The sequence below is a fragment of the Lycium ferocissimum genome, chromosome 2 (genome assembly GCF_029784015.1).
Source record: "Lycium ferocissimum isolate CSIRO_LF1 chromosome 2, AGI_CSIRO_Lferr_CH_V1, whole genome shotgun sequence".
Taxonomy (NCBI): Eukaryota; Viridiplantae; Streptophyta; class Magnoliopsida; order Solanales; family Solanaceae; genus Lycium; species Lycium ferocissimum.
The window spans coordinates 66,428,073-66,454,306 of record NC_081343.1 but is presented as its reverse complement, the minus strand read 5'-3'; the positions used below and the strand labels follow the sequence as shown (position 1 = coordinate 66,454,306).

The following is a 26,234-nucleotide window of genomic DNA, read 5'->3' as shown; positions in this document are numbered from 1 at the left end:
CAGGATAACCATTACACCTCTTATTATAATGTGCTGACGCTCTATTTGTTAAGTTAAATAAATACTTTAGTCCACTCTTTCCTATGTTTGCTTATCAATGGACAGGTACATTTTACACTAATCCTATGTATCTATATCTTCAATCCGTTTGCTACTACCTGACTAAATTCAGCAAAGAGTGAATATTCAGAATAAAGAAACCACTTGCTTAAAATAAAACCAGAGGAAGCCAAATATGCTTACTATTTAGAAGAAGACAAGAGAGTCGCCAATATACCCATAGAAACATTTTCATCTACAATGCTATATATACCTTTAGTCCCAAATCACCATTTGTAAGTTGTGAGAGAATTATTGGTATTCCAATCTTTCAAAGATTATGGCTTTCGCGATATCTAAAGAGCAGCAACCTTGTTTCTCAGAGCCCCAGAATGTGATTGTGTCACATCAAGATAGTGACAATGGAAGTTCAGTAATAAGTAGGCAACTCTATTTAAAGTCATCTAGTCAAACTCTTGACAAAAATGCTGTACTCAGGAGACTTCGTCACCACAAGTTCTTGCAAAAAGTTCGTACAAATATGCAGGCTCAATTGAACACTTCTTCTACAAAGAATTATGATTATGAGCACAAGTGGTTAGAACAGGGCGACGTTTTCTGCTCCCCCTAGCATATGGTTTTTAGTATTGAACACATTGTACTTTTAAAATTATAAGCGCAAAGTTTTATATTTTTCTAAATTTTATTGGTTAACATATATATTTATGTTCTATATCGAAAATACTAAAATCGGTTGAACCCAGTAAATATAGCTTCATAGGCCACTGATTGGACAAATCTTAGTTCTCGTACTTGTTTACATGAACAGAGAATATATGTTCAGTGTTATTTCTGATAAGAGCTGTCACAAATACTAGTTATCCCCTCTCTCTCTTTTTTTTATTTTTTTTATTTTTTGGGCCACACCATGAAAATTCTACAATTTGTGAAAACTATCAAAATTTCTCCAACTCTCATATGATCTTACCAAATGAACATGTTCATAAGCAAGGTATCGAAATATCCTAAGGCGCCACATTAATAAATCGCATATCTCCATGTTCCTTCTATAAACAAATGCTTGCAATTGCATGTTATTACAAACTTTCAAACACAAATAATTTGATAAAGATTCATTGGTTCAAAAAATCAACATTAGTTGTAACTAACTATTCTTTAATACTCCCTCCGTCCCAATTATAGTTTAACTAGGCACGGAGTTTAAGAAATAAATAAAGACTTTTGAATCATGTGGTCCAAAATAAGTCAAAGATATTTGTGTGGTTATAGATCATCTCGTTAAGCGTAAAAGGCTAAGTTTAAAGTTAAATTGTTGTCAAATAAAGAAATGTATCATTTTTTTTTAACAGATTAAAAAGAAAAATGTATCACATAAATTAGAACAGATAAAGTACAATCTTTCCTCATGGTATGGACAATTTTTTCACATTGAGCATGAATTTTTTGTGATTTTTTTTTTGGAATCTTTTCTTACAAATTATAAACTTATGGGTCAAGTTTTACATTTAAAAAAATTTGAAATCATAATTTAAAATCCCAAATATTATTTTTTTCGGAAATTTTGGAATTTGAAATCATGATTCCAAATCATAGGCTCAAACGCATACTAATAGTTAGGGCTGTTCACAGTTTTGGTTAAAACCAAAATCAAACCGAAAATTTAACCAAACCGAATAAAAAAACCGACATTTGGTTTGGTTTGGTTTGGTTTGGTTTTAAATTTGAAAAACCGATAATATTTGGTTTGATTATGGTTATAATAAAAAATAACCGAATAAATAACCGAACCAAACCGATAATTATATACATAAAATTTATAATTATTTATATGTATAGTATTAACTTTTCATAAATAATTAAAGATATTTTATACCTTTTAATTATTAATTTAATTTTGGTCTACTTATTTTTAAGGCCCACGTCTTAAAAGAATATGTCTCAAGTTCAACAATCCAGTTCTCAACTCTAATAAGTCGAAGATAAGGTAAAAGTAAAAATCCTACTATCTCTTTTCATTTTACATTGCTTATCGTATGTTTTTCCCTCAATACGCAAGCAAAGTTCGCCCTCAGGCCGTGAAAAAAAAGGAGCTTCATAAAAATTTAAAGAATGTAGAGAGAATATTTGAATTGTCACCGCTAGTCATAAATTGAAAAACCGAACCAAACCGAACCAAACCGACAATAACCAAACCGGTGGTTATTATTTTACTTGGTTTGGTTATGGTTTTAGACATTTAAAAACCGACTAAATTGGTTTGGTTATGGTTTTAACCAATAACCGATCCAAACCGAACCATGAACACCCCTACTAATAGTTATGAAAACATGATATGTCCATCAGGACAAGATCAATTCACCTATACCAAAACAAAAAGGATCTACTAAATGTGTATATATACAAATAGGAAAGTTTGAGCGATGTATTACAAAGATATTTTGGAATCAAATCCTAGCTCTTCATTTTCTTCTAAAAATCTCTCAAATGATTCATGTGGCCTATTTTGCATTTAAAAGTCAATAGTTTTGATTCCTCTATTGTAATTTGTAACCATAGCTAGAGTCTAGCTATTCTGTCTCTATTTTCAAAAATCATTTATTCAGAAAATACTAGCTGAAATAATTAATTTGACTTGACTTAAAATTAGTTACTGGTTCTAGAAATTAAATGTTGTTTTTTAGAAATCAATTTGAATTGTGTCTATAGCAGATTGCTCCTTTTCATTCTTATGGTTTTTTTATTAAAAAAAAAAAAAAAAAAAAAAAAAAAATTAGCCTATTGTTCACCATGGTTTCGTTCATAGATATACATAAAGACTTCTAGTGATTTTAAAAAGTCTTGAACAATTCAAAGATCTTCTGAATTGAATGTTCAAATTACTGTACATATATATTCAATTTCAACCTTTCATAAGTCCTTTATTTTTTACAATATAAGTTTGAATTTTTGACTTCGCCACTACTATATTAATAAACCTAATCCTCGCGCCGATACTACATACCTAATCCTTGCGCCACTACTATATTAATGACTTCTTGTTAAGTTTTCCGGAGAGAGACGACAAATAATTACCGTTTCTGTTAAGCAAGTACATTTTATTCAGAAACTTTTGTAAGGAAGGATAAACTTCATCCCTCCCTTTTCAATTATATGACGATACGAAAGCAATATTTTCAACACAAAAGTTGAATATATGCATGACATATCATAAATATATATAGAGTTAAGTGATCTAAAATATGTCATGTCGTTTTTAGTGTGGAACTAGAGCATAATTTGTGAGGTCACCGGATCTAAAATCCTGATTTTCTTTTGGTCATTTCTTTATGTCATTACTTGTAAAATATGAATGGTATAGTCAAAAGAAGCAACGGATTTTTACACAAATAGCTGGAAATGCCAAAATAGTACTACGTAGCTATTTGGAGGCTCAAAACGGGCTATTGGTGAAACTTTAGCCATCTTTAAGAGAACAAAAAGAAGCCCAGCAATTTGCAGGGACCGCGGCCCTGGCTATAAAATGTCTTTTTTTTGGTGAAGATTTCCCTTCAAAAGCATTTATCTTTAATTTTTGTTCTTCGCCTAATATTTTAAGATTCTGAGTTCAAACTCCAGCTTCATAAAAATAAAAAATAAAAAGAAATTTCGCAAGATTGCCTCAAAACTCTATCTTACGATTTTTTTTAAAAAAAATTTGACTGAGCGGAGTTCGCACTTGAAATCAAAGAATTCTAACGAATGGCTAAAATTAAAGACCACCAATTCAATGGGTAAAAATTAAAGACCACCCAAAAATAAGGCATTCGTGCGAATTGTCCTAAAATATCCACCGTTAAGCTTACGCACTCGGTTTGGATATAAAACCAGTGGCGCAGCCCACTGTTTTCCCCATTTGCATTTTCATTCACTTTCTATGTAACTTTTCTAAGTTTCAAATAGATAAGCGTCACACTTGTTATTATATGGTGCTGACACTTCATTTGTTACTCGATAAGTTAAGTGATTATAGTCCACTCTTCCTATGTTTTGTTTATCAATTGACAAAGCACATTTGCTAATACTAAATTCAGCCAAAATTCTGAATATTCATAATCGAAGAAACCACTTGCTTAAATTAAAACCAGAGGAAGCCAAAATATGCTTTACTATATAGAATAAGACAAAAGAGTTGCCAATATACCCACAGAAATATTTGCAGCACGAATGCTATTTATAGATTTAGAACAACTCACCATTCTTCCACGAATTATTGCTATACTACAATCATCGAAATAAATATGGCTTTTGTGGTATCTAACGAGCAACAACCTTCTTTGTCAGAGCCCGGCAAGAATGTGATTGTCTCACATGAAGATAATGAGAGCACTGGAAGCTCATTAATAAGTAGCCAACTATATTTGAAGTCCTCTCCATCTCTTGATAAAAATGTTGTACTTAGGAGACTTCGTCACCACAAGTCCTCCCAAAAAATTCGTGCAAGTTTGAAGGCTCTAATAGGCACTTCTTCGACAAGGGATTATGAGCACAAGTTGTTGGAACACGGCGACGTTTTCTGCTCCCCCTAGCATATTAATACATTGTCCTTAAATATTTATGGGTTCAAAATTCCATATGTGGTGAAACTTAGTGATCTCTCACATGTATATTTATGTTCTATGTCAACAATACTAAAATCAGTTGAACCCAGTAAATATGGCTTTTCCCGGTTTCTGCTTGGAGATATTCTCTGTTTTAATTTCTACTTGTTTACATGAATAGAGAATATATGTTGAGGATTATTTCTGGTGAGAGATGTCATAAACACTAGCGTGCACATTTATCCTCTCTTTTGTCTTTTGGGCGACACTGATATTTGTTAGAGCGATAGTATTACAGTGATCTATATTCATTTCAACCTAGAGTAAAAATAAAAGAGAATGATGCTCACCCAGATCTCTTGGGCCTTCTCTGTTTAGAGATGCAGTTTTCTCGCGTTTCTACTGAGTCCGGGGCCTAAAGGCACTAAAACGCACAAAATAAACTAAAAGGGGTGCTCGATTCCACAATATACCAAAAGGGGTATAACGTGGAGGGGCCAACGTTATACCCCCAAATTTTTTTTCCCTGTCAGACAAAGAAAAAAATAATAATTTAAAAGTATAACTTGGATTGATCCACGATATACAAAATATAACTTAGACTGATCCACGTTATACAAAATTATGGATGATTCAAATTTTGTATAACATGGATCATTCCACTTTATGCAACTGTTGAATGCTCTACCAATGTTGAAGCACCCATTGACGATGAGTTTGATATTCGAGGTACCACGTATCTTCCTGAATATTGGGCTTGAAAGAGGTTTGATATTGGCCACCTTCTCCCTTCAGTTTAATTGCAAATACTGAATACGAATAACTTCGGTGAGCGCGAAGACAAACTGAAGGAGGAATGAAATAGATCTGACTCATAGCATGGCTAGAAGTGTAGTACGTGCAAGCAAACAAATCATAACAAGAATCGCTAAAAATCGGCGATTGTTGTTGTTGTTTTTTTTTTTTTCTCTTAAGTTGTATGATCGTTGTTTCCTTATGTAATCTTTCAAGAATATAATATGTCTTCTGCCGTTTAATAACGTATGTAATTTAACATTTACTACTCAATTAATGTGTGACATTTATTTAACTTATATTTTAGTATTTTTTTTAATGTTCGCATATATAACACATATTTAATTATTGTATGAGTTAAAATATTTGTTTGAGTTAATTATTATATGACTTGTGGTGTATGTTTGAGTTAAAAATTAAAAAATCACTAAAAAAAAATTTTATTAAAAAAACAACCGGATATAATTTAAATCTGGCCAACGTCTTACAAACTATTTTTGTAAAACTTTAGGGGTGGGGGGTGGGGGAAGGGCGGTAAAATATATATATATTGTATAACGTGGATTGATCCACGTTATACAATATATATGACTATTAGAATGAAATGGGAAGAGTCATCTTTGTCGTGTATTAATGAATGAAATGGGAAGATGAAAACATTGTATAACGTGGATCAGTCCACGTTATACTTTTAAATTAATTTTTTTTTTTTTTTTGTCTGACAGGGGAAAAAAAAATTTGGGGGTATAACGTTGGCCCCTCCACGTTATACCCCTTTTGGTATATTGTGGAATGAAGCACCCTTTTGGTTTATTTTATGCATTTTAGGGCCCTTTGGGCTCGGGACTCTTCATCAAACAATTTTAAATTGAGCTGAAGAGAGTGACGGCACATACAATTCTGGACGTGCAAAACAATTAGACACTGTCCGTGACAATTTAATAGTCAACAATAACAATGACGGACGAATACTTTACTCCTATATAAGATAATAAAATTAACCAAAAAAAGAGAAAGAAAGGCCTCTCAATTCTATATTCAAGTTAACTTGTTTATGCGCATAAGAAAATAACAATATAGATTAATAGTCTTTGATAGGAGTAATTTAAATAATTTTTTAATGTGAATTCAAATTAATTGAGCTTAAAATAGATATTTATCAAACATTTAGTGGGAAACTTCTTAATGAAAAGCGTATCACAAGTGTTAAGTGAAACAAGAAAGTCACAGCAAGATTGCAATTTCATTAGAAAATGGTGATTTACGCAAGCCATTAGCGACTGAAGTGAGTAATTAATAGGTGACCAATCAGCTTGACCTTTGGTTTAATCCTTCAAGCATCAATAGTTCAACTACAATTAAGAAATGGGTCCTCATTAATTCATGATCCGACACGAATTTCTAACATTTATATTTTACGTAAACTATGTAGCTAAAGAATGCTTAAATGGTAGATGTTTAACCACTGCAAAATGGAACATGTGCACTTCTTTTGTGGAAAGACCTACCTCCATTGACATCTTTTAGTGAAGTTGGAAATTTTTCATTTGTCTATTGGACGGTTAACAACTTTTCTAATTACAGAACAAAATGAGTATATGTTTATGTTGGGATCAAGAATTATGATTATATCAAAACAAATCAAGAGTACGTACACAACAAATGTGGAAGCTGCTCATTTTGGAAGGTCTTGATTTTGCAAGCCGTATTAAATATATAAATAGCAAACATTTGGGGTTTAATCGAGTTCATGAATGTTTCAATATTTACGTTACGTAGCAAATCATTCACTCCCATGTGTATTCAATTTTCATTTTTTAGTTGTATTTATGAATATAATAATTTTTTTTTATGTATTCATAAAATAACTATTATTCATAAATTGGCTTGTTGTATTCATGAATACAACGAGTAAAAAAAGCAATACATATACACCAATAATTACACAAATACATCATATTTTCGTATACAAATGTGTACAAGATAAAAACATTCATACACCAAAAAATTAACAAATATGCCATATTTTCCGGTATGTATACAACAAATACGAAAAAATACGATAGATACACAAAAAATTAACAAAAACGCCATATTTTTTAGGGTATGTATATGTAACACCCTACATCTTGGAACTAAGTTTATCATAGCATAAGAGTTTTAGCTTTAAAATCAAGGTTTGAACGTTTTGCGAAAATGGTTGATACACCTACTTTTAACTCCTTGATCAGTTTGAAATTTGGGAAAGTACCTTAATGAAAGTTATAGTATGTAGAAATACCTTTCTAACGATATAAGGACCAAGCCAATCAGAGATCGGATCAAGGAGATATAATCATCTCAATATAGTAAAAGCACAAAATCTTAGAATCGGTATTTTCGATACGTCTGACTTCCAGTCAAATTTAGTGCAAATACGTTGGGGTTTGAGAAACCTTCCTTGATAAAGTTGTATTTGAAATATCTTTCCAACGGTATATTATGGAGCCCAAACGGAGCTGTGTGATTTATGCCCATTTTACCGAACACCGCGCAAAACCGACACCCGTACGCTTCTCAGCGAGGGAGCGTGAGAGAGCGCACGATGGCCCCGCTTCCCGGAGAGATCACGCAACTCTGAGTTTTGTATCGCGATGCAAACAAACGGGTCAGTTTCGGGTCAAAAAGGTCGGGGTTTACGCGTTTTAAGATATTTAAGGTTTGGGTTTATTTCCCGGCACCCCATTCACGAAAATTAACCTAAAGTCAAGAAGAACAAGTCCCAAGCCTCAAGAACCCTACAAGGTAAGTTTTATCATGATTTTAGGTTGAATTCAAGTCCTAATCTCTTTCTAACTTGAGTAAACCCATCTCAGGTTCAAAATTCAAGATTTTGGAAATCCTCTTCAAAGTTAGGGTCTTTAATTCAAGTTTGAGGCATTACCAGGTATGTAGAGTCACTATCTACGTGTGGGAACATCCTAGTTCTTCCCCACGCCTCAAAATCCATAAAATTATGATTTCTCTACTAAACTAGGGTTTCAATACCATGCTCATGATAACCCTAGGTCCATGTCCATGATTATATTATGTATGAATTGTTATAATTCCATCATTGTGTTCTTAATATTTCTTTATGATTATTGAGAATCCGTCCGTAATTCTATGAAAACCCATATCTTGTATTCCAATTCTTGCATGTTTTTGACTAAGAATGATTGTTTCATGAATATCCTACATATTTACAAGTTTTCATGCAAATGTATTACATAATTACTTTCATGCTATGATACAAGATACATACTCTCTAAATACGAGCTATTTCATGAAACCATGTTTACAAGTTATTTTCGTGAAATCATGATTACAAGACTAGTACAAGTTAATTCACGAAAATCATGGGCTTCTTAGCCAACTATATTATGTTCATGTTTTTTGGGAGTTGCACGAATAAGCCCGAAACTACGTAGCACCGTAGGAAAGGATCGCTCCGCCCGATTAGACGATACCTTAATTTTTACCGAATGGATCCATCGTGCACGATACCATCTTATACCCCCGGCAAGGTATGATTTCCACGTACCCGCGTGGTAATATCACATGGTCGGTTTATGAAATATCTCCTACTTATCATGTTTTACGTATGTTATATATATATATATATATATGTATTCATGCTCATGTTCATGTCCGGTGTTTTCGCCAATCATGTTATTCCATGTCCCATGTTATTTCTTTCGCTGTTTTTACATTTCAATTTTATTGCCCGGGGCCCGCATTTCACGACGCAGTACTGAGGACGACGCCGCTCGCTCGCAGTTGCACGTACCAGCTTATTGGTGAGCCCCATCTCATTCGGGTTTAGACATTATCATTCTTTAGTTAGTTTGCGCATCTAAAGGTATCTGGGGGCCTTGTCCCCGCAAGTATGTTTTTCAGTCAGGATTCACGATTAGAGGTTTCATAGACTATTCAGTTAGTTATGTTAGACATGCAAGGTGGTTAGCCATCTTTGGCTCAACTCATGTTATTTCCGCATTCATGATTTAAACAAGTATTTCATTAAATTAATACGACATCTCATGTTTTATAAAAGCTCATCACGTTCATGCTATATTTCCGCTCATGTATGCCTCATGATGATTCAAATAAGCCATGTTCGCTCGGTCACATGCATGGCACCGAGTGCCGTGTTTCGCCTGTGCCATGGTTCGGACGTGACAAGAACAAATACAAACGAAAAAAGCGTATACACGGTAAATATACAACAAATACAAATAAAATCTAGACTTTTTCCAGATCTGACCGGAAAATATTTTCCGGTATGTATACAACAAATACAAGTGAAAAAATATGGTATACACGGTAAATATACAACAAATACAACGAAAATCTAGACTTTTTCCAGATCTGATCGGAAAAAAATTCCAGCGAATACAACGACGACATTTTTTTTCCGATGTAGATAGTGTTTTTTCTTCTTCTCGCATAGATCCGAGGTTCTTTTCGGCGTGCCATCGTCGGCATCTTGAATTCTTCGTGGTGGCGATAGGCGGAGATTCGGGAGCTTCGGAAGAATCCGTCATAGATTATAATAAAGGAAAAAAAGGGCATGACCTAAATCAAGGGAAGGGCGCGTGACGGTGGTGAAGGGGTACGGCAATCGCCGGAGCTTCGGCGGCGGCGGAGCAGTGGGGAGAAGAGGGGGGGGGGGGGGAGAGAGGGGAGGGATGGGTTGGGAATGAATAGTGTGATGAGTATTCTATTTTGTGTGTGTATATATATAGTTACTAAATGTTATTAATACACAAATGTTTGCTATGAGAAGTAATTAAGTTAAACTATAGCTACTAAATGTTAATACCCACTATATGTTTGTTATATCATGTAGTTATTCCATTTTTTTATGTTGCTACAAAACGGGTCAATTGAGTTTGTGGCCCATTGTTGTTGTTGTTGTCCATTGCAAAATAAAAAATATGCCAAATCTCCCAATACAGTTTTAGATCTTTATTTTTATATTATATATACAAGAGTTCTGAAAATAAATAAGGAATATTTACAGGATCATTTCTTCTATTCAAATTATAAAGGTTTAGCTGAACAGTTTAATCCTATAAAACGTGCCTATTTAAAAAATGAATAATTGTCCTACATTATTTGGACAGATTCCATTTAACATTTTAACTTATCAACCACTTCCTCCTTTCTCCATAAAAATGACAAACATTCTGATGCAGAAAGATACTCTTTTGCTTCTCCTCGTCCTTTTTCTAATGTTTCGGTTAACCTACAGCTAATTCTTGTTCCTTCTATGGAAGAATTAAAACTATTGTATCTGTCGATAAATCCAATTTTTTTAACAAGTGCAAGTGCATTAATTGTTTTCTTTGTATATAGTTGCGCAATTTTTTAGAACATACAGTTATTCTTTTAGTCTGTTACTTCGCATTCGTTGGTTTAAAATCCAGGGACTGTCTGTAATTTGCCTCGTGAAATTACTCTAGCGTGTAAAAAAATCGGAGCAAGCGCACATATAATCACTCTGACAGGACTGCTATTTAAGTCCTAGCTTAAAATTATAAAATATTTAATGTTTAGCCGCTTCAAAATTAATTTCAAACTTTGAGAAAATCAAATTATAATTTAAATAGTACATGTAAAATGGTTACTGAGTGCAATTCCTATGGAAAACCCCTTTTAAGTTCTAGTTATTTCTCCAATTTTCTTAGCGCATACGAGTATATGTTTGAAAATTGTAAATAAAAAACAACAATACCAAAAGGAAGAAAGATAACCAAGTGGCTATTCTCAGTTTGGCGTTATACGCGCCCTTGTTTTATATGTGGACTATGGCGCAAGAGGATGCGGAAAATATTTGGGTTAGGTTCATTTCCAAGCAAAAAAGCTATATCTGAGTATGATATAAGCAATTCCTTGGGTCCAAAACTTTTGTAACCCAAAAATAAATTTTTGGAACCAAAATAATCCATTAAAAAAATAAAAAATAAAAACAAATAGTTTTTACGTACGCATTACATGCGTAAAAGACCAAAATAGTTTTCACTGGTCCTTTTACGCACGTAACTGCGTAAAAGCTCTTGAATATACGGGGCATCCTTCTTCCCCACCACTGGTCCCCCACGATCAAAAGGAAAAATAAAATCAGCCATTAAAGGTGCATTTCTGAGGTCCCACGCGATCAAAAACATCATTTTCTTGTTGATTTCCAACCCAAAAGTCAATATTTTTGGTATATTGATGCGAATGTTTAAATAAAAGAATGCTAATTCAGCAAAACTAAAGTCAATGCTTGCTGGGCATTTTAATTCAATTGTATTAATAAGCATTACTATTGTACAAAAAAAAAAAAACTTTTACGCACTTTTTTGTGCACAAAATGAAATTTTCCGCCCGTTTTTTCATTTTTTTAATTTTTTATTTGTTTATTTGTTGTTAATTTGTTAATTGTTTATTAATTTTTTATTTAATATTTGTTAATTGTTAGATTAGTTATTTCAATTGTTTGACTAGCTAATTATTTATTTAGTTTTTGTTAAGCCAATTGTTTATTTGTTAATAATTTGTAAATTATTTGATTAGTTTGTTAATTGTTTATTTATTAATTATATGTTAATTGTTTGCTAGCTAATTGTTAATTTTTTGATTTGTTAATTATTAATCTTTATATCTTAAATTGTTAATTAATTTATTTATTTGCTAATTAGAAATTGAAAATCCTTAGTTTAGGATTCAATCCTTTGTATAATCTCTCGGTAAAAGATTACATAACTACTACTACGTATTAGAGATTAATTAAAAAAATAATGATTAATTTAAAATGCGTAAAAAATATACTATTGTAATCCTTACTTCATGTATTAGTGATTAATTTAAAATGCCTAAAATAGATAGGACACCTCCGTGGAGCGGGCCGCTTCGACAACGAGGGTACTTTATCTACAGCATGAGCATAGGTCCCAGTATGTATGGGATGCACCGGTATCCTCTAGTAGAGTGGTCCGTACCCATTCGGGGGAATCAGCATGGGATATTCTAGAGGCTATTCCCCCACATCCTCGTGTCATAGATATACTACGTCGGGGCGGTATCTACGGGTGCATCGAGGCTGGTCGGCTTGTGCACGATAGGGCTCTAGTGACGGCCATGATTGAGCTCTGGCGACCGGAGACCCATACATTTCATCTCCGCACTGGCGAGGCTACCATCACCCTGCAGGATGTCGAGGTGATTTATGGTCTACACACTGATGGACAGGCATTGTATAGAGTGGAGCCTCCGCACCTGCCGTATCCTCAGGAGTTGACTAAGCTCACTGGTTTCGTGCCTCATCAGAGGGATATGTGTGGACGAAGTCGGCTGTTGCGGTCCTCCCTCCATGCTCACTTGCGCCTCGTACATCTGCAGCATCCGATTGGCGAGGCGACGCCTCAGGTTGATGTTAATCGACGTGCTCGCTTATATCTTCTCATCATATTCGGGGGCATCATGTTCCCGAACACGTCGAGTGCGGATATGAGCATGAGGTATATGCTCTTTATTGAGGATCTAGACCAGCTGGGATGTTACAGTTGGGCGCCGTACATCCCGGCTTACATGTACGAGAGGATTTGATCGAGCCTGCATGGGCGAGAGGCTTGAGGTCGCCGCATTTAGCCCTCTTTCTTCGGTGTAATATATTTAAGTGTGTGTAATAAAACACTAAATATATTTTTTCGAAACGACGACTGATAGATAATTTTTTTGATGACTATGACAGATATGGGTGTGAACTAGGTTGAGACCTTTTCAGCCCATAGTTGCTCACCCTCCCGATGACTATATTGTTGAGGATATGCCATACGCGCGGAGATGGTTGCGAGGCCATACCAGAGGTGTGGAGACGCACCATGTCATTCTCCCGTTTAGGGATCAGTTAGACCGCATGACGGCGCCCGAGGTAAGTTTTTTTTTATTTAACATTAGTTTGTTATTTTTGTTAGTCTTTTATTGTTAACTAGTTGAATTACTTTTATAGGCTTTCATATGGACGTCGTATGATCAGATTTTGGGTCAGGTGCCGGCATTTTGTAGGGCTGGTGAGCACATGTGGATGGCACGGTGTCCATTGATCCATATAGACATCGTTGAGCATCACGCGCCCGACCGCATGTTACGGCAGTTTGGCATGTACAGAACATACTCGCGGCTACACGTTGGGAGCACACCCACTATAACAGGGACGAACGTTCGATCGACAATGCGGCATGGCGGGCGCGTATGCACCAGAAAGTCGATGCATGGAACGCGAGGATGACGACTCTAGCGGCAGTCGGACGTGACACTCAGGTCCATGAGTATATGACGTGGTACATGCATATCACTCGCTCGCGGATGCCAACCCTCGACGCCTCGTCCCGACGGCCGAGGATATACATCACTCTCGCAAGGTGGTATGAGGCGCCGGTAAGTTTTATTAGTCTTAAACTTAATTCATCGTCTTATTATGTATTACTTTACGAATTTATTCAATTCTTAAAATTTGCAAATATATACAGCTACGGATGACTCTGATGATACGCCATGAGAGTATTCCCCGTACGGAGTCCACCGATCCTGGGATAGCGGCATATGCAGCACGGATAGTTCAGCTTACCGACACTGGTATGACACAGTCATAGGAGTGGCATCGTGTCGATGAGGATGTTCCAGAGCACCGCTCCAAAGCTCCTCGTGTACCGCAGGGTGTTCCGGAGGGTGGTAGGGCCGATGAGGTGGTCGGGGCGCGAGGTGGTCGGTACAGGTAGGCGGCAGAATAGATGAGCCCGACGATATAACTGTCCGGGCTCGGTCGGCTATCGTATATCCGTCGACTTCTTCCAAAGCCGTCGACTTCACGGAGACCCGGATATACACCGAGATGTTCCCGCATTATGATCCTTGGTCATCATTTCCACGAGTGCCGGTTAGTGATCTACGTATTGGAGACGGAGATAGGACATACTGCCTTGGATATTATTTTTGATGACTACTTTCTTCGTTCTACGACCGGCTACGGCACCATCGGTATCTCCCGCTCGCGGCCGCTCGAGCCCTCTCACATGCCATCTCGAGGAGCACATCGACACACGGGTTTGTTTTTCCAATAAAATAATGTATTAATTAATTATTTTATTAATCTAAACTAAATTATTTACATGTATTATAGGTTCATTCTTCTGCGCCTGTGGACCGCTCTCCTCTTGTTCAGATTGACCCGTCTCCACGTATAGCTACAGCTCCGGGTAGCGCTCAGGAGACCGTTGAGAAGCCAACTAAGGAGCCCTCTGACCAACCATCTCAGGAGGTCGTCGACACACAGGTTTTTTTTTTTTTACAAATAAATAATTTATTAAATAATTGTTTATATGTTATTTCATGTTTAGTTTATGAAACATTAAATTGTTTATATGTTATTTCAGATTCATTCTTTTGTTCCTGTGGTCTAGTCTCCTTCGATTGAGTCATCTCCTGAGGCATCTAATGAGGCTACTCAGGTGGAGACCGCCGCCGTCTCTCACAGGAAGCATATTTTCACCCAGGGCCTGAAGAAGGGAAGAAAGGATGATCATGGCATAAATCATCCTGTCATTAAAAGGCGGAGAGAGGATCCTGATGATAGTGAGGGTGGTGGGGTTAGGAGGATCCTTAGGCCTTAGGAGATTGTGTATTTGTAAATAAAATGTGCATTTTATGTTAATATTATATATATATTTTTGGGTATTATTTTTTTAATGATAATTAGTTACTTTAGTATTTATTGTCGATTAATAATTACTCGTGCGACGTCCTATATTAATTAGAACCCTATAACGACGATCTAAATGTATATATATAATAAGTTTTCAAACTTACTTGAACACTTTACAACCCCTAAACGACGATCTAAATGTATATATATATACTTATGTAATGAGTCGATATTATTGTACACTAAAAATATATAAGTTCTACATAAAATATTTATATTAGGTGTTTTGAAACGTGACTAATTTTCGGTCAAAGTATGAAAAAAAAGCTTAATTTTGAATTTGATTTCCAAAGAATAAAGGTGAGGTGCCCTCACGGGGGGGGGTGTTCACGCACATTATAATTTGAGATGTGCGTGAAAGAATAAAATTTGTTTCTGCCGACAAAATGTTTTGTCCAAATGTACACTTTGAATAATTTTTGTCCTTTCACGAAAATGACACAAATTCTGTGCGTGAAAATATATGCTTTGGAATGTTTTTTTTTTTTTTTTTTTTTTTAATAGGTTAGTTTGGTTCCAAAAATTTATTTTTGGATTAGAAAAGTCTTGGGCTCCAATTCCTTACATTATAATAATCATTTTATAAGCTTCCTAATTGAGATTTTTAGTCATAGCACGACAAAGTAGACCAAGTCAACAACTTATCAACGCCAACTTTTCTTCGCACGTTAGTTTAATTTGTTTCTGCCTATGACAAAGGAAGTTTTGTCCATCTTACAATTTTTTCAACAATGGGGCTTGGGTGACTTTTCACTAACATCGAATAATTTTGTCCGAAAAACAAATAGAAAGATCCCTTTTACATTTCTGTTATAGAGTCTGTATATATGCCATGAATTGAGCTGAGTTTTGAAAAATGACTTCCGACTTAGTTGCCTTTAATATGGTAGCACCTAATTTTTGCATGGTATCTCTGACTTGTACTCTTGTATGTATTTGAAATAACTATATGCTTATGGAATTGGTATTAGATATCATTAGCAAAATCACCCGCTCAATTAATACCTCAAACGTTTCTTTTACTTTCACGTCAACTTATATATTCCAAATCCAGCATATAAGAGCATTTAATGGGGTTTACAAAAGGTTTCACGCATTGACTTTAGACTTTGCATTGAATAGTTAAATTCAAGTTTACGCATAAATCTCACAGTCAGATTATCCAAATCTAAGCAGAAAATTAGGGGAAGAATTACCTTGGTTTTGATCCATCCACAGAGATCTAACCACAATACCTTGCCAGAACATATTGTTATAGGAGACCAGCCTGCTGGTACAAAGCTTAGATATATACTTTGACTTTCCAACATAAATTTAGAGGCAAATGCCAAATAATGTAGTTGCACATCATTGCTCCACTAGTACTTTCATATTTATAATGAAAATGATCCTTGACAATATTTTAAAGTTTTCCTGAGGTAACTTATAAGAACTTTAATTTGCTTTTATAAAGTACAATTTTTTTTATCTTTTTCAATTGAAGAAGAAGATGACAGAGAAGAAAAGACAGAAACTTAACGCATGGAGTAGCAGTTGTTTTAATTTGTCACATTGACAAGTAAACTTGTGCTTGAGACCAATTGCATTCTCTGATATTTTTGTTAATGTAAAACGATCGCTTCAATAAAATAAGCCTGCTACAACGTAATTAACAGCGTTAGCAAATTGCGAATAATATTTTCGGTTAACGACCTCTCAAATGATTCATGTGGCATATTCTAAATTGAGAAGTCATAGTTTTGATTACGCAGTAAATATAAGAACTTCAATATTTTCCTCATTATCCTAAGATTTTAAAATGTCTCACCAAGCTACTAGGTAATAATTTATTAGTTATAGTTTAGTTTTCAAAGTGCCTTGTCTCAATTAAATTAATCTTTCGACAAAACGTCCGGTAGAGTGCTATTTGGGTAATAAATAAATTTACGTCCTAACTTCTAATACTCTACTAATCATATGGAACCAATTACGGTCCCACAATTAACCATGTTTATATAAGTTAAGACCTACAAGCACGATAGCAAATTGGGAATTGGTCACTAGTCGCCGCCTAGCTGCCTTTGCGCGTCCAGTTTGTGCTTTCTCAAATTATTCCCTTTTCTGCTTTTCTTTTTCCTTTTCCAGATTCAATATCATTGTTTGTGTCGAGTCTGTATATATGCACCATAAGATAATCATCTTAACGACTTAATTAAATCTATTATATGCCTCTAAAGGAATAAGTTAGCAGCAAACATCCATAATTTAAGTCATAATGCACGAGTTTGAATTCCAATAACCTTTATGATCAGAGTTAGACATCCAATAACCTTTATGATCAGAGTTGTCTAATCTCATGCTTCCGAAAGGACAATTCAATGGCTATTTGTCGCTATTCGATTCCTAGTTAAATTGATTTTAATGACGCCAGTTAATTTGTTTAACTATATATATATATATATATATATATATATATATATATATATATATATATATATATATAAGTAAATTAAATGCGCAACAAATGCCATTGGGTTAAAATTCTAAACTATATTGCATTCCAAATATTTATTATTTTGAAAAACTTAATTTATTTTAGAATAGTGAATTTGGAAATGATTTTTTTTTGTAAATTAAGTTGAAACTAATAAGAGAATTGTTTTGCTCAGACGAAACGTATTTTCCCTATTAACAAATGATATCAAAAAATAAAATGAATCAACACAATAAGTTGAAACATCATTGAAAATGATCAGAAGAAAAGATAATTGTACCGTGACAAAAAGGACATAAGACTTCGATCCTATTTTGTGATATTGATGATATTGATTTTTTTCTTACTGAGTCACGTTATACATTTAAATTTGACTAACACGTAGTTGATCCCAAGTGAGTTAATTAAATAATGCAAATGTTTTTACAGAAGACCAATGTCAAATTACTCTCCTTTTTATTCTAATTAACTGGCAATAAAACTTTCGAGAACAGAAGAAACAAAATTAAGATACAAGATTAATTTCAATTCCTTGGCATAGTTAATTTTAAAAAATTCAATTTTAAGATAAAAGAGGAGACAAAATAGTTAAAAAATATTTTTCTTTATTACAATAAATATTGACTTTCAATTATATATAATCAAAATTAAAACATAGGAGCACCTAAATGACAGTGCTACTAGACATAAACCTTATGATCAAAATTGTCTAATGTCATGCTTCCGAAAGGATAATTTGACGGCTAGTTATCAGTTGTCACTATATGATTCGCCGTTCAGTTGTTTTTAATGAAGTCTGATTCACTCGCCCATTACTGTTTAGGTCAGCTCGATCTATATTAACTACTTATAATAAAGGAAAAAATAAATTAAACGCGCAACAAATGCCATGGAGATAGAATTCTAAACTCTTTCCCGTTCCATATGTGTATTATTTGACAAACTAAATTTATTTTAAATCTGATGTTTTAGAAAAATAAGAAACTATATTACTTATTCTTCATTCTATCCTTAGTGGAGGATTAATAATATGCAATTTAAGGATAGATAAAAATAATCTTAACAGATATTTTTATGATTTATATTATTATTATTAGTATTTTATTTAAAAAGATACGAAATTTAAAAGATAAATAATATGAACCCAAAATTATTTAAGAAAGTGAGAAATAAAAAAATGTAATGGACAGTAGATGTGGAAAGTGAGAAAGGCTCCATTTTGCACAGGGGCATTAAAAATTTAAAATTACTTTAAAATAAACTTTGTTCAACAATATATAAATACGAAAGCTAGAAATGGAAATGCTCTTGTGCGAATTGGAACAGCTGCAAATTGGTCCTCCTTCTTCCCCCTTCTATCTCCTTTGTTAGTCAGATTATATGCCTCTAAAAGAATACGTTAGCAGGCAAACATCCATAATTTAAGTCATAATGCACGAGTTTGAATTTCAATATATAACCATTATGATCATAATAAATTAGACCGTAACGCGCAAGTTTGAATTTCAATATATAACCTTTATGATCAGAATTGTCTAATGTCATGCTTCCGAAAGGACAATTCGAAGGCTAGTTGTCAGTTGTCAATATACTATTCGTAGTTCAGTTGATTTTAATGACGTCAGATTCACTCTCGCCATTCTTTGTTCGGAGTCGAACGTCTGGTATTAACTATTTATAATAAAGGAAAAGTAAATTAAACACGCAACAAATGCCATGGAGTTAGAATTCTAAACTCTTTCCCGTTCCAATTTTTTTATTTATTTTGACCAACTAAATTTATTTTAAATTTGGTGTTTTAGAAAAATAAGAAAATATAATTACTTATTCTTCATTCTATCCTTATTATTAGTGGAGGATTAGTAATATGCTATTTAAGGATAGATTAAAAATAATCTTACCAAATATTTTTATGATTAATATCATTAGTATTAATATTTTATTTAAATAGATACAAAAATTGTAAAAATAAATAATATGAACCCAAAAGTATTTAAGAAAGTGAGAAATAAAAAATGTAATGGACAGTAGATGTGGAAAGTGAGAAAGGCTCCCAATTTTCACAGGCGCATTAAATTATTTTAAAATAAACTTTTCTTAACAATATATATAAACGAAAGTTAGAAATGGAAATGCTCTTGTGCGAATTGGAGGTCCTCCATCTTCCCCCTTCTATCTCCTCTTTTAGTCAAATTACTGTTCGATAATAGCAACCAATTTGAACCCACTTTTTGTAGAGCCGATATTTCAAGTTTTGGATTGCTACCAATCAGAGAAAGGAAAAGTTGCAAAGGAGTAAACAGAGAGAAGTAAAAGCTAAACATTAATACTAGATGAAACCAGTCCACGGTACTCTCACCTTCCCTTGTATGGAATTTAGAAACTAGCATTTATTGACAAACAATGAACTAACTCCCCACCAACATCAACTGCACCCGATTTAATTCCCTCAATAAATTGTCCTCCCTAAGTCAAACTCTCCAACTTTTTTTCTTCTTCCTTTTTCATGTCTAATTAGTTACTATCACTCATTTTCATTTCCTTGCAGAACCCCATGATTGCTCTCTTTAATTCAATCTCCAACCATGGTTTTTGATCATCAGATAATTATTATATTCGTCTTCTCTATTTTATTGGTATCAGTTGGGGCTACTAATTCAACTCAGTGTAATCAGCACTGTGGATTTGGTTCTAATGGTCCGCGTGTTCCTTATCCATTTGGGTTCTCAGAGGGTTGTGGGATTCGATTAAATTGTACTGAAAGTACTGGAGAGATCAAACTCGGAGAATATCTAATACAGAATGTTACTTCAGATACTCTAATGCTCCATTTTCCGATAAATTGTAGCCGTCCGATTGAGGATCTTCATCAATTGAATGGAGTCAACTATGTTATGACTTGGAGAAATGGACTTCTTCTACAAAATTGTAAAGCCCCTAGAAGCGAGTGTACAATACCATCGGAACTTCTAAACAGGCGTTTGAACATACAGTCATGTGATATGAAGAAAGAGAATGTTAGTTGTTATTCAGAGGGGATTGCTGAATATTTGGATTACAATAAACTGAGGAATACAGGGTGTGGAATTGTGGTTTCGTCTATATTGATCGGTATGGATAATTATACAAAGAAGACTTCTTCCATGTTTCTGGAATTTCAAACGATGGAATTGTCTTGGGGATTGCAAGGAAATTGTGCATGTGATGATGATGCAAATTGTACTAACGTTTCTCTTCCAGGGTACCCAAACGGTTTCCGGTGCCGGTGTAAAGATGGATTCATCGGTGATGGTTTTCGGAACGGTAATGGGTGCCGGAAAGGTTAGTTCAATTTTCCCTTTTAATAAATAAAAATAAATTCCTCTTATTTTTTAGTCAAATGTTACTTAAAACAATTATCTGCAACACTATTCACTGTCTATGGTGTTGAATTTTGTGTGGATTATCTATACTAGATGGTCAAACATTAGAGATAGCACACCTTTATTTACTATGAATAAGTAGAGATAGATTCAAAATTTAAAACAGATGAGCTCAATATTTAATCTCTTAATGTTAAATTCATTGGCCGTTGAAATTATAGGTTCAATATTTAATACATATTGAAATTTTAGTTTTGTTTCACATAACATATATACTTTTCATGTCAAAAATACTAGGCTAAGATGAATCCGGTCAATCAAACTCCATCCACCTTGAGGTATAGGTTGATATTTTAGACTTAAGTACCTCGACATATATATAGCATTAATGGATAATGTTGAAAATAGAACTCAAAATGTCTTACTAAATTTGGTACTATGGCAATTCAATAGAGACGGTGTTTATCAAATTAGGGATAAAATTCAAAGTTAATTGCTGGATGGCCTAATTGTTGTTTGACTATAGGCAAGATCTGACGTGAGATGATAAGACGACTAGTAGTTTTTAAATTTGGTTTGACCAGTAGCGACACGCCAAAGAAGAAAGGCTGTTGTTGATGTCAATGGAGGCTATGGGTATTCATTGGTGCCATCATGGATTTACATGAATTGACTATGATTAAACTATGATTGTTTAGTGTGATTAAGTAGGCATTTAGCCATAAGAATTATTCACTTTATTCCGAATTTTTTTTCACTTTTCAGCGTTTGGCCATAAGGTGCATCTGAATACAACTTCCGAAATACCAAAAACTAGTTTTTCAAAAATATTTTTACTTTTTTCACTTTTTTACAACTACATTTCACCAAAAACTACAATTTCAAAAATTATGGCCAAACACAGCTCCAACTCCAAAATTTCAAAAAAAGTGAATTTTTTTTGTTATCTATGGACAAACGGGGCTAAGTTTGTTAGGAAATCCAAATATTCCACAAGTTGCGTTTAAAAGTAGTGCATATGGGGCTGGTGTAGTCAATAAAGAGAATTTTGATTTGGTCGAATTTGCCTTGTAAGCCGTCGACCGTTGAATGTCTCCTCAATGACTTCCACATGGAACTTGTTTCTTTTTCTTTTTTCGGTTATGGGACTTGCTTGGTCTCACTTACTTTTTCCCCACCAGGTTCCTAACTTCAGCTGCCAGCATTTCCGCGTATTAGGCTATTCACTTTCCTTTCTTCTTCCTGCACATGGACATAGGGCAACTATATTCTTATTTGATGGGAAGATATTTGATCAGCCACGGAAAAAAAAAATGAAATTTATTATCTTAAATATATATTGTTGTGGCTATAAAATCATGTTAGTAAGAGCGACGTGAGGATTCTTTGGACATAAATCTTTTTTGCTCTTTTTCAAAGTTTTTTTTCAACAACCTATTTGGTTATACATTAGTCAAACAGTTTTTCAAGTTTTAAAAAAAAAAAAAATCCTTACATAAATTTACCTTTTTTCAAGTGAAATGCATGTCCAAACACAACTTCCAACTTCCAAATATTTTTTTTTAACTTCTACTTCAAATATTACTTTTTTTCAAATATCACGCTCATGTCCAAACGCCCACCAAGATTATATTTTTCCAAAATTTGTCATTCTTTCTTGGACAAATAAGAAAAAAGGAGTATCACATAAAATGGACTTGTAAAACAATGAAGTGACATAGGTTTCATTGCCCTCAATAGAGAGTAGTTGTGTCCTTGTGGGTATAATGATATTTTCTCTCCCTCCACTAGTTTTAAATTATGAGTTCGCCTCTACCATAGACCCTAGTCATGAAAGGAGGATATGATGGAGTCTTTATGAGACTGCCTATTCGAAGTGGTATTGTAACTTAGTCTATTTCAATCAAAATGACAAGTTTGTGCTCGATGACCTAAAATTATGTTATTTAGATGGATTGAGCTCTCTACCTCCACTTAAAAAGGAATTTGCTTCTCTTGAAGAGTTGAACTATAATTAGTTACCTTACCCAATTGCATATATATCAGAAAGAGGATTTCTTGTTCTTGGTTTCTTACTAGAAAAAAAAAAAAAAAAAAGAGAGAGGAAATAAAGCCTTCTCTGACTCCAAGACGGTAAATGTGATTGCTGACGAGGTTTGAATTATTCTACTCCGAAATTTTCAAATGGATAATCCCCAGAGTCAACAGCTCTCAATGATTTTATTGCCTTTTAAATTTATTGTAAGGGACAGCACATGGTCACTGGATGTCCACAAGTTTGAACGGGTGAAAGTAGGAGGATGAAGCGGACCAGGATTGTTGATTAAATTCATATTGTATTGTTGAGTAAGCATCATAGTAAAAGGGACTCGAATCAATGTCAAGTCTAAACTAAACCTTTCTAGATTAGACAAGCTAGTACTTCACCTGAATCAAGCTTTAATTTGAAGGGATGAAAGTTGAAACTGATTCATTTTACCAATTGATTCAATGTCCAGGAAACTCTGTTAAAAAAACATCTTGACTTGGAGATTTAACCTTAACTGAGCACTTAAGAAAAAAACCTTAATTGAGCTATGCTTACCACCAAGGGCTGTGGTGGGATGGATGAGATCTCTCCACCCTTAATCATAGGCCTCGCATTCGAGCCTTGAGAATGGAGAAACTCCTGGCAGGGAGCACTTCCCAATCTTACACTACGCGAATCTGGATTAGTCTGCTAGGGGGTTTCGAATATTTGATGGTTATACCGATAAAGAAAGCTGACTAGTGCTTGTGAGATTCCATGCTTTTGGAAAATTGGTTTCATTTGTTGATCATGTACTTACTTCATAACTATGGAAGGGCATAAATTTTCATTCTAATGTTGTTCTAAAATACTTTACCTATATATGCAATCAATTCTATTTCCAGAAAAGAAATAATTTTGCCCCAACCCTCCATATATTCCTTCTACCTCTTTCTCTATGATTATCTTCAGTTTTCATTTTTATACTAACTTCCTCTTTATGTTTGTCTCTCCATCAGATTCTAAATGCAATCCTTCAAAATACCTCTCCGGCCGATGTGGTGGAACTACAAAAATTGGTGTGCTCGTTGGAGGTAATTTTTTTTTTTTTGCTCAACTTCTCCAGATAATGTTGGTAACTCAATCCCTGTGATGTGTGGAAACCATTACTTCTCCACTCGTTTAATGTACTAGTGTTATCTCCTGCTTCATTTTGGCAAAACCTTCTCAATTACCAAATGTGCACTCTTCAATTTTCTTTAAACGAGCTTGATAGCCAGCAGATATTGGTTTTGTAATTTATTTATTTTTTAAAAGTTTTGTAACCTTATTATGTAAGAGATTTGATGTTGCAATATTGCAAAAGAGTTGCTGAACTTGCTAACTGATAAGTAAACTTCTGAGCTTGCTTTACACCCTTTTGATTTACTTTACTGGATTTAATATAAATAGTGAGTTGATCTCTTCCTAGTCTAATGAAATTGTCGATCACTTAACAGGGATTATTGCTGGAGCTGGTTTAATGGCTGCTTTGGCTATTCTCTGCTACTGCATTCGAAGACGTTCTGCATCTCTGAAGAAAAGGATGAGCGCAAAACGCCTTCTCTGTGAAGCTGCAGGTAGCAACAGTGTATCTGTATTTCAATACAAAGAAATTGAGAGAGCAACAAATAGTTTCTCTGAGAATCAAAGGCTGGGAATAGGTGCTTATGGCACAGTTTATGCTGGAAAGCTCCACAGTGATGAATGGGTTGCAATTAAGAAACTAAGACATCGAGATCCAGATGGTGTTGAACAAGTGATGAATGAGATTAAGCTTTTGTCCTCTGTAAGCCATCCAAATTTAGTCCGACTCTTAGGTTGTTGTATCGAAAATGGTGAACAAATTCTTGTTTATGAATTCATGCCCAACGGAACTCTAGCTCAGCATCTACAGAGAGAAAGGGGTTCAGGACTTCCATGGACAATGCGTCTCACTATTGCAACAGAAACTGCTCGTGCAATTGCTCACCTTCACTCAGCAATGAATCCACCAATATACCACAGGGATATCAAATCCAGCAACATACTTTTAGATTACAACTTCAACTCAAAGGTTGCAGACTTTGGTCTTTCCAGATTTGGCATGATGGATGATTCCCACATTTCTACAGCACCGCAAGGTACTCCAGGTTATGTGGATCCTCAGTACCATCAGAATTACCATCTTTCCGATAAGAGTGATGTGTACAGCTTCGGGGTGGTTCTTGTAGAAATCATTACAGCAAAGAAGGTGGTAGATTTCTCTAGAGCTCACAGTGAGATTAACTTGGCTGCACTTGCAATCGACAGAATAGGGAAGGGTCTTGTGGACGAGATAATTGATCCATTTCTCGAGCCACACAGAGATGCATGGACTCTATCATCAGTTCATAGAGTTGCAGAGCTTGCTTTCAGATGCCTTGCATTTCATAGGGATATGAGGCCTTCAATGACAGAAGTGGCAGATGAGCTAGAACAGATCAGGCTCAGTAGTTGGGCATCATTGGAGGACAATGTATGTATGACTTCATCAGTGAATTCGTCTTGCTCGTCTCCGCGTAGTATGAGCGAGACATCTTTTCGTAGTACAACAACTAAGAAAGGAGTTGGAAGTAGGAGATTGATCCTTCCACAGAAGATAGCAAATTCACTGACAACCATGGAGGAAATAAAGGATAGTTCCCCTGTTTCTGTGCAGGACCCTTGGTTAAGTGAAGACAGTCCCCCTTCAACAAACAAATTATTAGGTAGTGCTGGTCGATGATGACTGGAAAACAAAGTCTGCTTTAGGTAGAAAACAGAGGTGATCACCTGTAATCTATTAGTGCCACCTTTTCTTGTCTTCTGATCTTGGTGACTATGAGTATGACCAAAGAGTAATACAACAGCTCTTTCTGTCAAAATTTGTATTCGTTCTGCCGCTTTATAGGCAGAATTATACATTATGAAGGATGTGAAATAGTGATTGGAAATGTCACAAGAAGATAGCTCAGTAGCTAAGCAGTCGCAATTTGTATTGCAGTGCCATGAATATGAATCGTCTTTACCCAGTTGTGTGTTCCTTATTTTTCTGTTATTTATGTGTGATAACAACAATAACAACATACCAAGTGTAATCTCACATGTGGGCGTTTCGGGAGGGTAGAGTGTACGTAGACTTTACCCCTAC

At 34.6% G+C, this 26,234-nt stretch overlaps 1 protein-coding gene across 1 annotated transcript; it reads left to right on the top strand.

Annotated features, from left to right (window-relative positions):
• The first annotated feature begins 19,884 nt into the window (after positions 1-19,884).
• On the top strand, positions 19,885-26,115 carry LOC132046923 (wall-associated receptor kinase-like 14). The gene is made up of 4 exons (XM_059437763.1): positions 19,885-20,023; positions 20,223-20,995; positions 24,064-24,138; positions 24,544-26,115. The coding sequence occupies exons 2-4, from the start codon at positions 20,260-20,262 to the stop codon at positions 25,827-25,829; spliced, it is 2,097 nt and encodes a 698-aa protein (XP_059293746.1). The 5' UTR covers positions 19,885-20,023; positions 20,223-20,259; the 3' UTR covers positions 25,830-26,115.
• The last annotated feature ends 119 nt before the right edge of the window (positions 26,116-26,234 follow it).